Here is a 19,705-nt window from a genome sequence, read left to right on the forward strand (position 1 = left end):
TACTTCTGGTGACACAGGACGCACGCGTCACGGCTCCGGAAGCATGTCATATCACCTGTAACGGCTAGCAGTGATAGAACCGGACATGGACCATCTCATTAGCCAAAAGCAGGCCCATAGTTCCCATTGAAATACTGGTCAGTTTGTTGATTTAAATTTACTTGTTCTTTATTTTAAATATTGTATTTGTCCCCGTTTTATTTTTTTACTTTAAAATAAGATATGTGCAGTGTGCATAGGGATTTGTTCATAGTTTTTTTTTTTATAGTCTGGCCCTTCAACGGTCTGAGGGACAGTGAACTGGCCCCCTGTGTAAAAAGTTTGGGGACCCATGGTCTTGATTGTACCAAGGTTTAGGGTTTGAGCCCCAGTCAGGGCACATACAAGAATCAATCAATGAATACATATCTAAGTGGAATAACAAATTGATGTTTCCTTCCCTTCATCCCTCTCTTCCTTTTTCTCAAAAAATCAATAAACAGAAGAAATTGACTAGTCTTTGCACCTCTTAAATCATGTGACTTGGATATTAAGATTTAGAATGGTTCAAAGCAGGACAAGGAACTGTAAAATTATTAACTTTCTTAATATATCAAAAACATTTGGTGTATAGGGAAAATATACTTTTACATGTGAATGTTGTTATATTCTTACAAATTTTCTTAAATTATGTTTGTAGGATTGAATTCTTTCTAAAGCCTATTTTTTTGTGAAATTCAATATTTTAGAATATGTACATGAAGACCAAAATTCTGACACTTTAAGTAAAAACATTATTTAGTTAAAACTTAATTGCTTATCGAAATCATCTTGGATATTTTTCAAAGTATGTTTCAGGAACATAAATTGATACATATATAATTTGTGAATGTAGATAAATGGTGCATATAACTTGTGAATTTACTATCAAACTTAAGTAGGAGATGCATGAAACTTGACTATAAAATTTTGTGAGTTTATGCTTTTATTCTGATGGCTATAAAGAAACTCTTACAGCTCTGTTTGATTTATATAACTATAGAAAATTATCCTTTAGGATTTATTGCAATGTCTTTAAAAGAGAAGAATTGTTGCTATTTTTCCTCAAGAAATTCATTTAATTGCTTCAGACAGTGTGTTAACAGATTTCCGTTTCCTCTCAGGCTATGGCTTAGGCTGTACCAGCTTAATCTTTGCTCACTTCAGCTAATTAAGACTAATACCATTGTGTTCCTGCCACTGCAATTCTTCCTAATTTAGCCTCTCTGAAAGAATGCCTGTTAATAAGCAAAGCCATAGATGAACAGAGGATAAGAGTAATTTTGTGTTTCATTACCCATCAATCTATGTAGCCTTACTTCTGTTGTCTTAACGTGGGAAGAATGACTTAAGAAATACTTGCTCTTTTGAGCTGTTGTATATGATGGAGCCATTCTAGTGTCGGGAAAAAAGATCTTTGGAACAATTTTCCTTAATGTTGTATGTGAAAAAGGCCACAATAAACATTACATTTGATACCTATGTGCTGCTTGAGCATGCTAAACTAAGCATTCTTGTTTTTATTAAAGAAAAGGCAGAATGATCATCTAACAATCATGTTTAGTTAGGTAAAATGAACCTTGAGGTAAGGTTTTAAGTTACATTGATCAGTTGTTTTTTAGACTAATTTTAAAAATAGTAACATTTACAACCATTTAGTCAATCTTTTAGATATATTATAAATGAAAGGGGTAGTTAGCATAGAAAATTCGTAGATAATAAAGGAAAAACACGAGCGTGCAGCTTTAATACAGGTTGAGTTGGTGTTTTAAGAATTTGTTCTTATATTTTTCTAAGCAGTCATATCTGTTTTATGCAAAAACTTCAGGAGACATGTTCTTATTTATTTCTAAAACTATTATAGCTGTGCTTGCCTTACATGGCTAAGGTACTATAAATAATTTTTTATAAATGGAATTAATTGAAATTTCTTTTGAACCTATAAAATTTAGATTGATTTATGTTGGGTTATATATTTTTGCTCAATAGTCTAGTCTTTTGAAAATATGCACTTTAACAAATACTACCTTTTTTCCACTGTGAAATGTTGTAATGGAGATTGAGTACTACATTGTTACCAAAGACAATCTAGGTATTTGTTATGGACTTTTATAATACAGTATATTTTATTTTTTTTTTTTTTTTGTTTTTTAATTTTTTTTTTTTACTTTATTTATTCATTTTTAGAGAGGAGAGAGAGACAGAGAGGGAGAGAGAGACAGAGAGAGAGAAGTGGGGAGGAGCTGGAAGCATCAACTCCCATATGTGCCTTGACCAGGCAAGCCCAGGGTTTCGAACCGGCGACCTCAGCATTTCCAGGTCGACGCTTTATCCACTGCGCCACCACAGGCCAGGCTATTTTATTTTTTTTTAAAAGATTTTATTTATTTATTTTAGAGAGGGGAGAGAGAGAGAAAGAGGGAAAGAGGGGTAGAAAGAAAGAAAGAAAGAAAGAAAAGAAAAGAAAAAAAAGAAAAGAGAAAAGAAAAGAAAGAAAGAAAAGAGAGAAGGCAGGGGCAGGAATAGCAAGCATCAACTCCCATATGTACCTTGATCAGGCAAGCCCAGGGTTTTGAACCAGTGACCTCAGCGTTCCAGGTCGACGCTTTATCCACTGTGCCACCACAGGAGGTCAGGCCAATACAGTATACTTTATTATAATGAAATATTTTCTTTTGTTATTTAAAGTAGGTTAGTTGTGAAGTCTTTAAAGTTGTTGGGAAAAAATATTAAATACTTTTACCTCTTTTGGGATCAGGAAGTTTAGAATTCACCATGGTTAAACATGTTAGTGGTGGAAACCAGTTTTAAAAAATAAGCTATACTTAGGAATTTTATTCAGTTGGCAAATTCTAATGAATGTATAATTATTTTGTTTTCTATGCAGCATCATTAGTTATTCCTGCTGGTAGAACTCTTCCCAGTTTTACCACAGCAGAATTGGTATGTATTTTATTTAAGATATATTTTAGAAGATATGCCTTACTTTTAGTGAATGATAGCATAGATGTAATTCCTAATTCTCCAGCTGAATAGGAACGGATGTGATAAGGAACGGGGAGACCAGAATAGCTTCTCTAACATAGATGTTGCAAACACTCTGGAGTTCCAGATTGACATTTTTTTTTTTTACCAATTTTTTATATCTTCCAGAGCAGGTGTTAGCATATGCCAAGACTGTACCTACAAGATTATAAAATTTCTAAAGTTATATCATATGGAGTTTTAATACACTGTATAATGTTATATACTTAGTGTATCTAATATAGATAATTTTGATATGGCATTTTTTCTGTTTTTTTTCTCTCCAGATTTGAGCTACATCGTAGTTATTCCTTTAAGTATCATATTTTGTTCATGTTTTACTTTTGTGTAGGAGAGGTTATAGTATACATTCATTATACATAGGATTTGAGAGCAGAAAATAAAATTAAAACTCATATATAGAAAATTGAGTAGTTTTTGCTGGGGAAAAAATAGCAGTTTATCTCTTTTACCTGTCTTCCATGGTATTGATGGTATATAATCCATGTTTTTTATTTATTTTTGCCCCTGAGCTACCTTTCTAGTGTAAAAGGTTTAGTGTGCTATTTATTTCCATTTCTTTATTAAAAATAAACAATACCCACACTGCTTCCAGGATTTTTGGAAATATCTCTGGCTATGAAATTCTTAGAAATAACTTTTCTCCTGATTAAGGAAATAATATTCTTCTAAAAAGTAAAAACATATATGTAAAGTAAAAAGTGAAAGAGCCACACAGTATTATACCCCAAAGGAAACTGTTTTGTTTGATGTGTACCTAGCTGACTTCTTTCATGAAAGTTATGTTAATTTTCAGGGTAAAAAAAGGATTATTCTCTGTATTCTGTAATTTATTATTTTTTAAAATTTAGAAATACAGAGGGATTCTTTTTTTTCTTTTCTTTTTTTTATTCAGTGAAAGGAGGGGAGGTAGAGACAGACTCCCACAAGCACCTTGACCGGGATCCACCTGGCAAGCTTACTAAGGGGTGATGATCTGCCCATCTGGGGTATTGTTCCATTGCTCAGTAACTGAGCTCTTCTTAGTGCCTGAGGTGGAGGCCATGAAGCCATCCTGAGCACCTGGGGCCAGCTCACTCCAGTTGAGCCAGAGCTGCATGAGGGGAAGAGAGAGAAAGAGAAGTGAGAGAGGGAGGGGTGGAGAAACAGATGGGCATGTCTCCTGTGTGCCCTGACCAGGAATGAAACCTGGGACATCCACACTCCGGGCTGTTGCTCTACCACTGAGCCAACTGGCTAGGGCTACAGAGGGATTCTTTCTGATGCCTGTTAAATATTGATTAGCCTTAGTGGATATATCATAATTTAATTAATCTTTTTAGATGAACATTTAAATTATTTCTCGTTTTTTTTCTAATATAACATTCCATTGATTATGCCTGTAGATATGTCTTTGTATATTTGTGTGATAATCAAGTAATCAGGATAAATTCCTAGAAGTAGAATTTCTGGGTCAAAAATCATGCATGGTATATATAAAAAAATTGCATTTTGGTATAGATTGCAAAATGTTCTCCAAAAGAAATGTGCTATATACACTCATACAAGCAATGGTCTGAGAGAATTGATTTTTATCACATCCTTACCAATAGTGTTACTAGTTAATCTTTAAAATTTTTGCAGGTCTGTTAGACAAAAATGTTTCTTTGTTTTTTGATTTAGTATTAAAAAAATATAAAACTGTAAGGTTTAATTATTTCAAAATAAAGATTGTACACTATTATCTATTTAAAAAAATACCATTAGTGATGAACTTACCAACCAGAGGGCTCCTCTAAATAGCTGTGGTTCTTATAGTTGACATCTTGAAGATCAGTGGCCTAGGTAAGGCTGTGTAGTGGCCAATTGTATGAGTCAGTGTTGATACTGTTAAGACTTAATGGATTCAATGCTAATAGCCATAGAACATAATTTCTTTTATCCATAATGAGATTATTTGAAACAAATATAAAAAGGCTATTTTATTCAAAGAACTCAGATGTAATAATTAAGTGTTGTCAGAACTACTGTCCTGTATCAGATTTTTTTGTGCCTTTATGAGATCAGGGAAGAAAGATACAAATAAAGCCCTTTTATAACTTTCTAATATAAATTTCTCATATCTAGAGCACCTCAAACTCCAGTACAAACTTTACTTTTCCTGGTTGTCCTATTCACGTTCCAGCAGGTATGACACTACAGGCTGCATCTGGTAAGAATGTAATCTAAAAATGTTTTGTTTTTAGCATTGATATTGACTTCTGGATGTTAATTTTCATGATTTTTAATAAACTTTATACCTGAAGTTAAAGGAATATTTAATAAAATTTACTTTAAAATAATGATAAATGGTGGTTATTATTGCTGTGGAGGCAATCTACCACATGAGACACTGTGCTAGACCTGTCTTATATTTCATTCTCAATTCTCTTTCCCAAAATTGTGTGAGATACTTTATATATGTTTTCTCTAATTCAAGTTAGTTCTCTAAATTTTGATGAATACAAAATAACATATCTGTGTCCCTGCTAGCTCTAATCAAGAAAAACTAAAGATGCCTGACTGGTGGTGGCACAATGGAAAAAGCATTGACCTGGAGCACTGAGGTCACAAGTTCAAAACCCCAAGGTTACTGGCTCTGAGCATGGGCTTGTCAGTGCAGGGTTGCTGACTTGAGCAGGGGGATCATCCACAAGATCCCAAAGCTCTCCAGCCTGAATCCAGAGGCTGCTGGCATGAAAAGCCCAGGGTCGCTTGCTTGAGCAAGGGGACACTGGCATGGCCCTGGTCAAGGCAATATGAGAAGCTCAATGCACAACCAAAATGAAAGCAATTATAAGTTGATGCTTCTCACCATCTCTTTCCCTCCCCCCCCCCCTCATTCATTCCCTGTCAAAATAAAAAAAAATAAAAAAGAAATGAAAAACTAAAGATTAGATTCATCGACTTTTGTCTCCTTTCTTATTGGAGATTGTAGGGCATAACAGAAAGAATATCAAAGATGTTTAGAGATTAACCAACCTTTGCTTTTCAGAGTACTGTTTCTTAATTTGAAAGGAAATTATTTCAATTCTTTGGGTTGTTGCAAAGTTTAAGCAAAGCACCTAACACAATGCTCAAAAAATAAATGTAATCTTTTTAGTTTTCTTTTAAATGAAAAGGGAGGAGAAATTTGATAAGTTGAAATGATTAGTCTGTTTGGATAGTCTTATCTAATTGTTATTTGGCTACTTATATCTTAAGTATATTCTCTGTGAGTACATGTGTTAAAATCTCAAATTTGGGTTGGTAACACTGTAATTTATCAAACAATGGGAAAGATTTATGGAGTAAATATTGTTGTCCTATATGTTTTTCAACATGTGCCATATAATCAATAGTGGGAAAAGGGTAGAGTCAAAGCAGGATGTATTTAATTTTTAAAAATGAATAAGAATATTTATTCTAGCCTGACCGGTGGTGGTGCAGTGGATAAAGCACTGACCTGGAATGCTGAGGTTGCCAGTTTTTGTTTTTGTTTTTTTTTGTATTTTTTCTGAAGCTGGAAACGGGGAGAGACAGTCAGACAGACTCCCGCATGTGCCCGACCGGGATCCACCGAGCACGCCCACCAGGGGGCGACGCTCTGCCCACCAGGGGGCGATGCTCTGCCCCTCCGGGGCGTCGCTCTATTGCAACCAGAGCCACTCTGGAGCCTGGGGCAGAGGCCAAGGAGCCATCCCCAGCGCCGGGGCCATCTTTGCTCCAATGGAGCCTCAGCTGCAGGAGGGAAGAGAGAGACAGAGAGGAAGGAGAGGGGGAGGGGTGGAGAAGCAGATGGGCGCTTCTCCTGTGTGCCCTGGCTGGGAATCGAACCTGGGACTTCTGCACGCCAGGCCGATGCTTTACCACTGAGCCAACCAGCCAGGGCTAGAGGTCGCCAGTTTGAAACCCTGCATTTGTCTGGACAAAGCACATATAGGAGTTGATGCTTCCTGCTCCTACCACCTTTCTCTCTCTCTCTCTCTCTCTCTTTCTCACTCTCTCTCCTCTCTAAAATGAATAAATAAAAAAGATTTTGATAAAAAAAGAATATTCTAGAAAATACAAAAAATCTGAAGAGTAAAAGAAAAACTACAGATAACCATCATTAACATATTGATATATTTCCTTCTAGCCTGTTGTACATGAGATTTTATTTTAAAGGAAATTGGGAATCTATTGTTCTTAGAGTTTTGATTTCTCCTTTTTAAGGTCACCTTTATAAAGTTAATGTACCAATTATGGTGACACAGTCTTCTGGGAGAGCAAGTATTCTTCAGCATCCAATTCAGCAAGGACCTCAACAGCTTGGGCAGCCTTCAGTGATACAGACCAGTGTTCCACGATTGAACTCATGTTCTCTCCAAGCATCTATTGAAAAATCACAGAGAATGGGAACTGTACTCCAACAACCTACAAGCCTTTATTCTGGGACAGTGGATAAGAAGCATTTAGAAAATGCCTCCAGTGACATACTTGTACTTCCTGGACATGAGCATAAAACCATGTCTGGAGCTTTGTTGAGTCAGCTAGAGAGCACTCAGTATATCAGTCTTCCAGGTGTTGTGTTTCCTCCGCAGGTCTCTCAAAGGGATGCTAACCTGGGGCTGATTCAAAATCTGCAAGATGGACCCACATCTACAGGCCTTCAGGGGGTTCAGCACCAGCGCGCACCTGATGTTCAACTTTATGTTCTTAAAAACAGGATGTTCGGATGTGATTCTGTAGAGCAGCCAAAAAATACAGTGGAGTCCAGTAGCCTGCCTATCTCAGAGAAGGTATTAGGGGATAAACAATGGCCAGCAATTCGACATTCTGTTTTTTAAACTGTAACATTACTTAGATATATGTCTGTTTTGCTTTTTTCCTCTAGAGATTGTTTTTTAAGTTGCTTTTACTATAACTATCAGTTTTTATAGTCTTCATGCTCAGCATTTCTAAACTTTTACTTCAATTAATAAGAATATTTCTTTAAGGATAATTCGTTTGTTTTAAGGTAATCAATTTTACCTAAATTTTTACCTTTAATTTCTTTTGGAATTCAAACCACTAAAAGATAGCTTCTAATTAACTGTCCATATTGAAAATAGGTTTTAATTTTTATAGTGATGGCAGAAAGATTCATGGGGAATTTTTGATGGTAAAATAAATCTCATGCTATTTTTTTTACAAATGTAAAATATGTCTTACAGCTAACTCCATTTATCTAATTTTCAGTCCATTCACCTTTAGTCCAGCTGTAATTGTTTACTTTTCTCCTATGTAGACTACCTGAGGTCTTAAGTTTCTGTGTAAATTTAACATTCTTACTGTTCCATGAACTATATTACTGACAATTTTTGATGTGCTGCTATTTTAAAGTCTGTGTTACTATGTTAAGTTTTTCCTCAGTGTAGGAATTTTGTTTTCTAATCTTAAAATGCCATAGAGAACTGGAAACTTAGGTCTTTGTTAGAATTTCAAAAAATAGGATTAGGAGAGAAATGGGAATGGTAGTATCTTCTTGAGCGCTTTTTTATTTCTTGCCTGCCCTCCCAAACAATTCTCATTGCTCCAACTCTACATAGTGTCATTTTTGCTGCCTTATTTTTTAATTATTTGCCTGACTGTATCCTCCTAGCTACTTCATAGGCTCCTCCTCTTTATTTGCACCTCCTGTTTCCTAATTGTCTACCCTCAGCTCATTTCTCTTCATGTTTTCCCTGGGCATTCTCATGTATTACCATAATTTTAACTTACACCTATTTGTTCATGATTACACTTTCAGCCCTGTTACTCCTCTGAGCTTCATTTTTTTTTTTTTTTTTTTTTTTGTATTTTTCTGAAGTTGGAAACGGGGAGGCAGTCAGACAGACTCCCGCATGCGCCTGACCAGGATCCACCCGGCATGCCCACCAGGGGGCGATGCTCTGCCCATCTAGGGCGTCACTCAGTTGCAACCAGAGCCATTCTAGTGCATGAGGCAGAGGCCACAGAGCCATCCTCAGCACCCGGGCCAACTTTGCTCCAATGGAGCCTTGGCTGTGTGAGGGGAAGAGAGAGACAGAGAGGAAAGAGAGAGGGAGGGATGGAGAAGCAGATGGGTGCTTCTCTTGTGTGCCCTGGCCGGGAATCAAACCCGGGACTCCTGCACGCCAGGCCGACGCTCTACCGCTGAGCCAACCGGCCAGGGCCTGAGCTTCATTCTTGTATCTGCCTTCTAGGCAGCTATACCAGGAAGTCAAAATAATCCACTGCTCATCAGAGATGCTGCATTGTACCAGTGCCCACCTGGTGTCATGAGCTGAGGACTGCAATGAGCTTTTGGCTCTTTTCTCCCCTTACTCCCCTTATATCATGTGTTTTTTTGTTTTGTTTTTTTTTCCCAGAGACAGAAAGAGAGTCAGAAAGAGGGACAGACAGGGACAGACAGACAGGAATGGAGAGAGATGAGAAGCATCAATTATCAGTTTTTCGTTGTGACACTTTAGTTGTTCGTTGATTGCTTTCTCATATGTGCCTTGACCTTGGGGCTACAGCAGACCGAGTAACCCCTTGCTCAAGCCAGCGACCTTGGGTCCAAGCTGGTGAGCTTTGCTCAAACCAAATGAGCTCACGCTCAAGCTGGCGACCTCGGGTCTTGAACTTGAGCCCTCCGCATCCCAGTCCGACGACGTTCTATCCACTGCACCACTGCCTGGTTAGGCTATTGTGCTTTTAAAACTATTTTTTTTAAATGTGGGAAAATATATATAACACAAAATTGATCATTTTAACCATTTTAGGTGCAGTTCAGTCCTTTTGTAGGTGGACAGCATTAAGAACATTCACATGGTTGTGCAGTCATCACCACTGTCCATCTTAAGAACTTCTCCATTGTTTCAAACTGACATTCTATACCCATTAAACAGTAACTTTGCATCACCCCATCCATTCAGCCCCTGGTAACTTCTGTTCTACTTCTTATCTTTATGAATTTGACTGTTTTAGGTACCTCATAAGTGAAATCATGCTTTTAAGGTTTTTTTATGTTGTAGCATATGTCAGAATTTTACTACTTTTTAAGGCTGAATTATATGATTTTGATAAATTTTAAAACTTAAGTATTTCTGGAATCTGTTGCCTTATTATATATACTGCCATTGCCCTAATTGTTTCTCATTTGGGGTAACATAATAGTTTCCTAATTTATTAGGCTGTAGTCTTTGCTGTTTCTCATGCCACTCCTCCCAGTCCATCCATTATAGAGGTTAAAGGATTAGGCTTCAGAGATCAGAATCACTTTGAATCCCTTCTCTATCCTACTTAATGACTATGTGACTTGGACTAGTTACTGTTTCCTCATATGTAAAGTAAAGATAATAGTATCTACTATAGAATTGTGGTGATGGGAGGATTACATGAGATAATCAATATGAAGTGCTCAGCAGTGCACTCTCTAGCATATGGTAAAGTGCTCAGTGAATGTTAGCTATTAATCTCTGTTCCTCACAGCTACCAGAGATTTACCCAAAGTGCAACCCGCTTAACACATCACTGCTTCCATCACCTACCTACAGGATCAAGTTTACGCTCCTTAGTGTGGCATGCAAGGGCTTCCATGTTCTTGCCCAGCCAGTTTTCTATTTTCTCTTCCTTTATTTCAGGCCTATTACTTGACTGGGACACCAAAGTATAAGCAAATCTCTACGTTAACCTTGTTTCCTGCCTCTCTGTTTTGCTTTTGTTATCTTTACTACTTGGTGCCTGGCTTTCTTCCACTATCCTTTCCTCTGGTTAATTCCATTTATTACTTCCTCCAGAAATCTTATTTCAATATCTACCCTCTCCCTTTATTATTAGATTAGATGTGTTTCTTCTGTGTTATCAAAGCACCTTAAGCATGTGTCTGTATAATGTAGTTAAAGATATACACTAAAATGTCCTGTTTACATTGACAGGTATCTTTTATTAATCTGTATTTCTAGCACCTAAGAAAATATATATATATATATATATATATATATATATATATATATATATATATATATATATATTCATGTATTCTAGAATATACACTTTTAAAGAACAGGAGTTATGATTATTTGCTTGGCTCAGTACTGCTCAATCCTGGCTAAATGTTAGAATCATTAAAAAAAAATAATGTTCAGGTCTACTCCAAGGAATTTAGATCTAATTGGTCTGCAGTGAGGTTCACTTATTATTGTTTAAGAGCTTTCTGAGGTGATTGTGATATGTAGTTGAGACTAAGAACCACTCATCTAGCTCAAAATCAACATATGAATGAGAAATGAATGGAATGTGGGAATAAGGGAATATGTAATTTTAAGTAAGAGCTTTTATTTCTCACACAGAGTTATTCTGATCCTGACCTGTAGTGGTGCAGTAGATAAAGCATTGACCTGAAATGCTGAGGTCACTGGTTCAAAACCTTGAGCTTACCTCACCAGAAACAACTATTATGAGTTGATGCTTTCTGTTCCTTCCTCTCCTTTCTCTCTCTCCCCCTCCCTAAAAATATCAGTAAATAAAATTGTTAAAAAAGCCATTCAGATATTCCTCTAGTAGATAAAATATCATATTTTGAATTCAGAATTTAGTTAATTGTACAAATACACACACACATACACATACACATACATACATAGATAAAATAATTTTTAAAATTACAGTTAACATGCAATATTAGTGTCAGGTGTACAATATAATGATTAGACATTAATATAACTTACAACATGATTATCCCAATAAGTCTAGCGCCCATTAGATAGCATTCATAATTATTACAATATAATTGACTATACTCCCTAATGCTGTACTTTACATCCCTGTGACTATTTTTATAACTGGCAATTTGTACATCTTAATCAATTCCCCTTTTGTAACCATCTCCCCAACCACCCTCCCATTTGGTGACCACCAATTTGTTTTTTCTCTATATGAGTTTCTATTTTTTTTATTTTTTTTAGATTCCACATAGAAGTGAAATCACATGTTATTTGTGTTTACTGTCTGATTTGTTTCACCTAGCACAATATTCTCCAGGTTCATCCATGTTGTTGCAAATGGCAAGATTTCATTCTTTTTATGTCTGTGTAATATTCCATTGTATCAGTATATATATGTACCATCTCCCTGCTATACATTTGTCTACTGATGGATACTTAGGTCGCATACATATCTTGGCTATTGTAAATAAAGCTGCAGTGAACATAGGGATGAATATCTCTTTTCAAATTAGTTTTGAGTTTCTACATATAAATACCTAGAAGAGGAATTGCTAGGTCCTCGTCTTTGTCTCTTGTTATAGCCTTTGTTGTAAAGTCTATTTTGTCTAATATAAGTATTACTACCCCAGCTTATTTTTTGGTTTGTTTCCATTTTGCATGAAATATTTTTTTCCATCTCTTTACTTTCAGTCTTTGTGTTTGCCTTTCTATCTGAAGTGGGTCTCTTTTAGGCAGCATAAGTATGGGTCTTGTTTTCTCATCCATTCAGCCACCCTTTGTCTTTGATTGGAACATTTAATACATTTACATTTAAGTAATTAATGATAAGTATGTAGTTCTTGCCATTTTATTCATATTTTTGGCCTTTTTATCTTCTTTAAGAAGTTGTTTTTAAATATTTTATTTTATTGATTTTTAGAGAGATGAGAGAGAGAAAGAGAAAAGGTTTGGAAGGAGCGGGAAGCATCAACTCATAGTAGTTGCTTCTTACATGTGCCTTGACTGGGCAAGCCGAGGGTTTCAAAACCACTACTTCAACATTCCTGGTTGATGTTTTATCCACTGTGCCACCACAGGCCAGGCAAGAAGTTCTTTAACATGTCTTTTAGTACTGGTTTGGTGATGATGACTTCCTTTAGGTTTTTCTTGTCTGAGAAGCTCTTTATCTTTTGTTTGATTTTAAATGATAGCTTTGCTGGGTAAGAGTAATCTTGATTTTGGGTCCTTGCTTATCATCACTTGAGTGTATTGTGTCAATCCCTTCTGGCCTGCAAAGTTTCTACTGGGAGCTCCGTGACATGTAACTGCTTTAATCTTGCTGCTTTCAAGATTCTCTCCTTGTCATTAACCCTTAGCATTTTATTATAATTATGTTGTGTCTTGGTGTAAGCTTCTTTGGGTTCATCTTATTGTTACTCTTTGGGCTTCCCAGATTTATGTGTCTATTTCCTTCACCAGGTTAGGGAAGTTTTCAGTCAGTATTTTTTTCAAATATGTTCTCAATTCCTTGTTCTCTCTCTTTTTGCCTTCTGATACTCCTTTGATGTGAATGTTGGTACACTTGATGTTTTTCCAGAGACCCCCTTCAACTAACCTCACTTTTTTGTACTTTTTTTTTTTTTGCTGTTCTGACTGAATGTTTTCCATCACCTTGTCTTCCATATTTGCTGATATGATCCTCTGCTTCATCTAATATACTGTTGACTCCCTCTAATGTATTTGGTGCAGTTACTATAGTCTTCATTTATGACTTTTTAAAATGTTTTCTGTGTCCATTTTTACGTTTTCTATTTCTTTGTTAAAGTTCTAAGTTCCTGTGTTCTTCTGCTAAGTTCATTGGTCATTTTTATAACCAGTGTTTTGAACTCTGCATCTGGTAGATTGCTTGTCTCTATTTTGTTTGGTTCTTTTTCTAGCTTTCTGTTCTGTTTTTTTTTTCCATTTGGTACATGTTTCTTTGTCTCCTCAGTTTTTCTGACTTCCTGTGTTTGTTTCTATGTATTAATTAGATCTGCTTTGTCTCCTGTTCTTAGTAGAGTAGCATTATGTAATAGGTGTCCTGAGTGACCCAACAGCACAGTCTCCCTGGTCACCTGAGCCAAATGTTCCTGGTGTGTCCCTTGTTTGGGTTGTATGTGCCCTCCTGTTGTAGTTGAGGCCTGATTGCTGTTTGGCATATCAAAAGGGAGGGATTGACCCTCAGGCTGTTCGGCTATGAGGAATGGCTGTGAGTACAATGGAGGAATTGTTGTGCAGGGGCTGACCCCACAGAGAAAGATTTGCTTTAGCAGGGTTCTGGTGCCTGCTGAGTCTGCCCTTTGGGTATGTCATTTGTTGAGGTGGTTGGGTGATGCTCTGATTTGGTCTGAAGCTAGCCACTGGGTGTATGTGTTCTGGGGTCTCTTGGGAGGGGCTCTGGTGCAGGCCAAAATTAGCTGCTGCTTATACCCACTTTGGGGCCACATGACATAAGTGATTTGCAGATGGTTGCCAGACTTGGAGGCACCAAGGGAAGCTAAGCCAGAATTCATAGAAGAATTAGCAGTGACTTTCCTCTAATATTCAGTAAAAATACCAGTGCTTCTCAGGGTAGCCAGCATCTGATTTTAATCATTATTTGCACATTAGCATCATCATAAAATTCCTATGTTGTGAGACCGGTTTTGGAAACTGGAAATTGACATCTTGGTAATAATGAAAAGTGTTTTGGCTTAGCAAAATTTGGTGCTCTCTACACTGATGGTGCTGCTGAGATGCATGGCAACATAATGGTTTTGCTGCTTAAGTAAAGAGAGCATTGATAGCTATTTGAGCATATGGCATGCATTAATGCTAAGACATAGCCAATAACTCTAAAAGAAGTTTTATCAGTTGCAATGAAATTCAAATACATTAGAGCAAAGATATTGAAATACCATTTTTTCCAAGGCATTTGCAAAAATGTTGACAGAATGTTAAATTCTTCATGCAGAATTTTTCTGGCGTTTTGAAGGACAATGCTTGATGAAGCCTTTGATTGATCTTTGAGAGACTTTTTTAAAAATTTAAAAATATTTTTAGAGAGACTGAAAACTCCCTCATAGCAATTTGACTTGAATTTGTTGATGATCTATGCAGTGGATGTTTGGCCATTTGAAAGGTGTAAATCTTTCTATTCATGGTCCTATAGTATCAATTATGAATGTTGCTGCAAAAATACTGGCTATTTCAGTAAAATTATCACTTGGAAGAGAATACTGGAGTCTGATAATTATATGAACTTTCCAAAGACATTCTTTATGCCATTTTGTAGTCAATACCTTCCCTCTACCTCTGGTCCTTGGCAGCCATTGACTGATCTGTTTTCTTTCAGTATATGCTTGCCTTTTCCAAAATGTCTAACAAATGGAATCACAATACGTAGATTAAGTGTAAAACATTGGCGATTCATCCATGTTGTGGCATATATAAATCAGTTCATTCCATTGTACCACATTCATCCATTCACCATTTGGACATGAGGCCATTGTTTCTAGTTTTGGGTATTTGTGAATAAAGCTCCTAAAAACATTCATGTGCAGGTTTTTGTTTGTTTTTGTTGTGGATCTAAATTTTCTTTTCTTTTGAGTTAAATACCTAGGAGTGGGATTTCTAGGTCAGTAGATGTGCAATTTTTCTTCCTATTAGCACTCTGTGTGTTTTATTACATAGTTGACAGTTTATTATCACTATTCATTTTGTCTATTTTTTCTGTTGTGGTAAAAATGTACAGTTTTAGCCATTTTTAACTATACAGTTCAGTGGCAGTAAGTGCATTCACGTTGTTGTGCAACTGTCTTTACCATCCATCTCCAGAACATACTCATTTTCCCAAACTGAAACTTTATACCCATTTTTTTTTTTTTTTTTGCATTTTTCCGAAGCTGGAAACGGGGAGGCAGTCAGACAGACTCCCGCATGTGCCCGCCCGGGACCCACCTGGCATGTCCACCATGTGGATGCCCCTCTGGGGCATCACTCTGTTGCATCCAGAGCCATTCTAGCGCCTAAGGCAGAGGCCACAGAGCCATCCTCAGCACCCAGGCCATCTTTGCTCCAATGGAGCCTCGGCTGTGGGAAGGGAAGAGAGAGACAGAGAGGAAAGAGAGGGGGAGGGGTGGAGAAGCAGATGGGCGCTTCTCCTATGTGCCCTGGCTGGGAATCAAACCTGGGACTCCTGCACGCCAGGCCGACGCTCTACCACTGAGCCAACCGGCCAGGGCTTATACCCATTAATCAATAACTCCCTATTCCTCCCTTGCCCCAGTTCCTGGCAGCATTTTACTTTCTGTCTTTGTGATATGCATTATTCATTTACATTCTGTCTTTATGTCCTTTTGCATCCCTTTTCACTTAGCATGTCTTTAGTATTCATTCATGTATATATGTAAGAATTTTTTAAGGTTAAATAATATTCCACAGCAGCTAAAACCATTTTACATTCCCACCAGCAGTGCACAGGGGTTCTAATCTCTCCACATCCTTGTCAGCAGTTGTTATTTTCTGTTTTTTTTTTCCTTTGATAGTTGCCTTATAATGGGTGTTATGTGGTGTCTAATTGTGGTTTTGTTTTACAGTTCCCTAATGATATTGAACATCTTTTCATATGCTTATTGGCCACTCATGTATCTCTTTTGGAGAAATGTCTTTTCAATTTTTTTGTACATTTTTAAATCAAGTTATTTTCTTGTTGTTGGGTTGTAAGAATTCTTCAGGTATTCTGGGTATTAACCTTTTATCAAACATATGATTTGCAGGTATTTTCTCCTATTTTGTGGGTTGCCTTTTTCACCCTGTTGATAGTGTTCTGTGGTGCACAAAGTTTTTTATTTTTATTTTATTTTATTTATTTATTTTTAGTCAACGAGAGGGGGGAGGCAGAGAGACAGACTCCCGCATGCGCCTGGACCAGGATCCACACAGCAAGCTCACTAGGGGGTGATGCTCTGTCCATCTGGGGCATTGCTCTGTTGCTCAGCAGCAACATTTTAGCATCTAAAGTGGAGGCCATGGAGCCATCCTCAGTGCCCCAGGCCAACTCACTCTAATTGAGCCATGGCTGCAGGAGGGAAACAGAGAGAGAGAGAGAGAGAGAAGTGAGAGGAGGAGGGATGGAGAAGCAGATAGTCGCTTCTTCTGTATGTCCTGAATGGGAATCCAACCCGGGACATTCACACACTGAGCCAATGCTCTATCACTGAGCCAACTGGCCAGGGCAAGTTTTTAAATTTTGATGAAGTATTTTATCTTTTTTGCCTGTGTTTTTGGTGTCAAATTGAAGAAATTATTCTAAAATCTAGTGTAATGAAGATTTTCTTGTATGATTTTTTGAACGGTTTTATAGTTTTAGCTCTTATCCATTTTGAGTACATTTTTGTAGATGATGTCAGTTAAGAGTCCAACTTCATTCTTTTTGCATGTGGATTCCTAGTTTTCCAAGAACAATTTGTTGAACAGACTGTCCTTTCCCCATTTAATGGTCTTGTAATTTTTGTCAAAAATCATTCAACGATGTATTTGTGGGTTTATTTTGGGCTTTCTATTCTAATCTATTGGTTTGTTGTCTGTCTTTATGATAATACCTCACTGTTTTGACTCATGTAGTTTTGTGGTAAGGTTTGAATGTGAGACTTTTAATTTTTGTCTTCTTTTTATTCAGGATTATTTTGGCTATTCAAGATCCCTTGAGATTTCATATGAATTTTAAGGTGGATTATTCTATTTGTATAAGAAAGTTTTTGGATTTTCATAGGGGTTGCATTGAATCTATTAAATGGCTTTAGGTAATATTGACATTTTCATTCTACTAGCTCTTCTAATCCATGAATACAGAATATTCTTCCATTTATTAGTGTTACCTTTAATTTCTTTCAGCAAAGTTTTATTGTGTCCAGTGAACAAGTTTTTGCCTCCCCCCCCCTTTTTTTTTTACAGGAACAGAGATTGAGTCAGAGAGAGGGATAGATAGGAACAGACAGACAGGAACGGAGAGAGATGAGAAGCATCAATCATTAGTTTTTTGTTGCGACACCTTAGTTGTTCATTAAATGCTTTCTCATATATGCCTTGACTGCAGGCCTTCAGCAGACTGAGTAACCCCTTGCTCGAGCCAGCAATCTTGGGTCCAAGCTGGTGAACTTTATTCTTTTTTCTTTTTTTTTTTGTTCAAGCCAGATGAGCCTGTGCTCAAGTTGGCGACCTCGGGGTCTCAAACCTGGGTCCTCCGCATCCCAGTCCGACACTCTGTCCACTGTGCCTGGTCAGGCTTTGCCTCCTTGATTATGTTTATTATTAAGTATTTTATTCTACTTGATCATAAATGGAATTGTTGCCTGACCAGATGGTGGAACAGTGGATAGAGTGTTGACTTGGGATGCTGAGGATCAAGGATCGAAACCTCAAGGTCATTGGCTTGAGTGCAGGCTCACCAGATTGAATGTGGGGTCACCAACTTGAGCTTGGGATCATAGAAATGACCCATGGTGACTGGCTTGAGCCCAAAGATTGTTGGCTTGAAACCCAAGATTGCTGGCTTGAGCAAGGGGCACTGGCTTAGCTAGAGCCCCCTGGTCAAGGCACATACGAGAAAGCAATCAGTAAACGACTAAAGTGCTGCAACTACAAGTTGATACTTCTCATCTCCCTGTTTGTTGTTCAATTTTGTTGGTATTTTGTTGAGGTTATTTGAAGATTGATATTAATACTTCTTTAAATATTTGGTAGAATTCTCCAGTGAAGGTATATGGTCCTGAATATTTATTTGCTGGGAAGTTTTAAATTATTAATTCAGTCTTCTTACTGGTATAAGTCTATTCAGATTTTTTATTTATTTATGATCCAGTCTTGGTAGGTTATGTTTTTTAAGAATTTGTTAATTTCATCTAGGTTATCCAATTTGCTAGTATATAATTATTCATAGTATTCTCTTATAATTTTTTTCATTTATGTTAAATTGGTAGTAAAGTCTTCTCATTTCTGATTTTAGTTGTCTTTTTTCAGCAAAGGTTTATCAATTTTGTTGATCTTTTCAAAGAACCAACCCTTGGTTTTGTTTTGTTTTGTTGATTTTTCTCTATTATTTTTCTGTTCTAATCTTTGCCCTATTGCTATTGTTTCTTCCCTTCTAGCTTTATGTTCTATTTGTTCTTCTATTTCTAGTTCCTTAAGGTGTAACTAAGATTTTTTTTGTTTTTAATGGTACATTTACAGCTCTAAATCTCTTTCTTAGTACTGCTTTTGCAACATTTCATAAGTTTTGGTTTTGTTTTCATTTTCATTTGTCTCAAGATTTTTAAAAATTTTTTGGCAAAAAGTTTTGTTTCTTTTGATTTCTTTTTTTGACCCATGGATTTTTAAAAAGAAGTTATGGTGTAATGTCCACATTTTATAGATTTTCCAGTTTCACTTCTATTAATTTCTAGTTTCATTCCACTGGGATCAGAAAAGACACTATGTGGAAGTCCTGGGTTCAATTCCTAGCCAGGGCACTCGGGAGAAGTGCCCATCTGCTTCTCCACCCTTCTCCCTCTTTCCTTTCTCTCTCTGTCTCTCTTCCCCTCCCAAAGCCAAGGCTCCATTGGAGCAAAGTTGGCCTGGGAGCTGAGGATGGCTCCAAGGCCTCTGCCTTAGCTAGAATGGCTCTGGTTGCAACAGAACAATGCCCTGGACGGGCAGAGCATTGTCCCCTCGTGGGCATGCCAGGTGAATCCTGGTCGGGCGCATGTGGGAGTCTGTCTCTCTGCCTCCCTGCTTCTCACTTTAGAAAAATACCCCCCCACACACACATATACAAAGACACTTTGTATTATTTCAGTCTTTTTAAGTATGAAGATTTATTTTGTAGCCTAACATAGGTTTATCTTGGAGAATCTGATGTGTGAACTTTGGAAAAATGTATATATTGCTACTGTTGGGTG

At 37.0% G+C, this 19,705-nt stretch overlaps 1 protein-coding gene across 1 annotated transcript in view; it reads left to right on the forward strand.

Moving 5' to 3' along the window:
* The window catches only part of GTF2A1L (general transcription factor IIA subunit 1 like), a 54,139-nt gene that overhangs the window by 17,236 nt on the left and 17,198 nt on the right, over positions 1-19,705 (forward strand). The window contains exons 4-6 of the mRNA XM_066267094.1: positions 2,906-2,961; positions 5,170-5,254; positions 7,276-7,841. Coding sequence (XP_066123191.1) covers positions 2,906-2,961; positions 5,170-5,254; positions 7,276-7,841 — 707 coding nt within the window. The remainder of the gene's footprint in view (positions 1-2,905; positions 2,962-5,169; positions 5,255-7,275; positions 7,842-19,705) is intronic.

Source organism: Saccopteryx bilineata, chromosome 3 (genome assembly GCF_036850765.1).
Source record: "Saccopteryx bilineata isolate mSacBil1 chromosome 3, mSacBil1_pri_phased_curated, whole genome shotgun sequence".
Lineage (NCBI taxonomy): Eukaryota > Metazoa > Chordata > Mammalia > Chiroptera > Emballonuridae > Saccopteryx > Saccopteryx bilineata.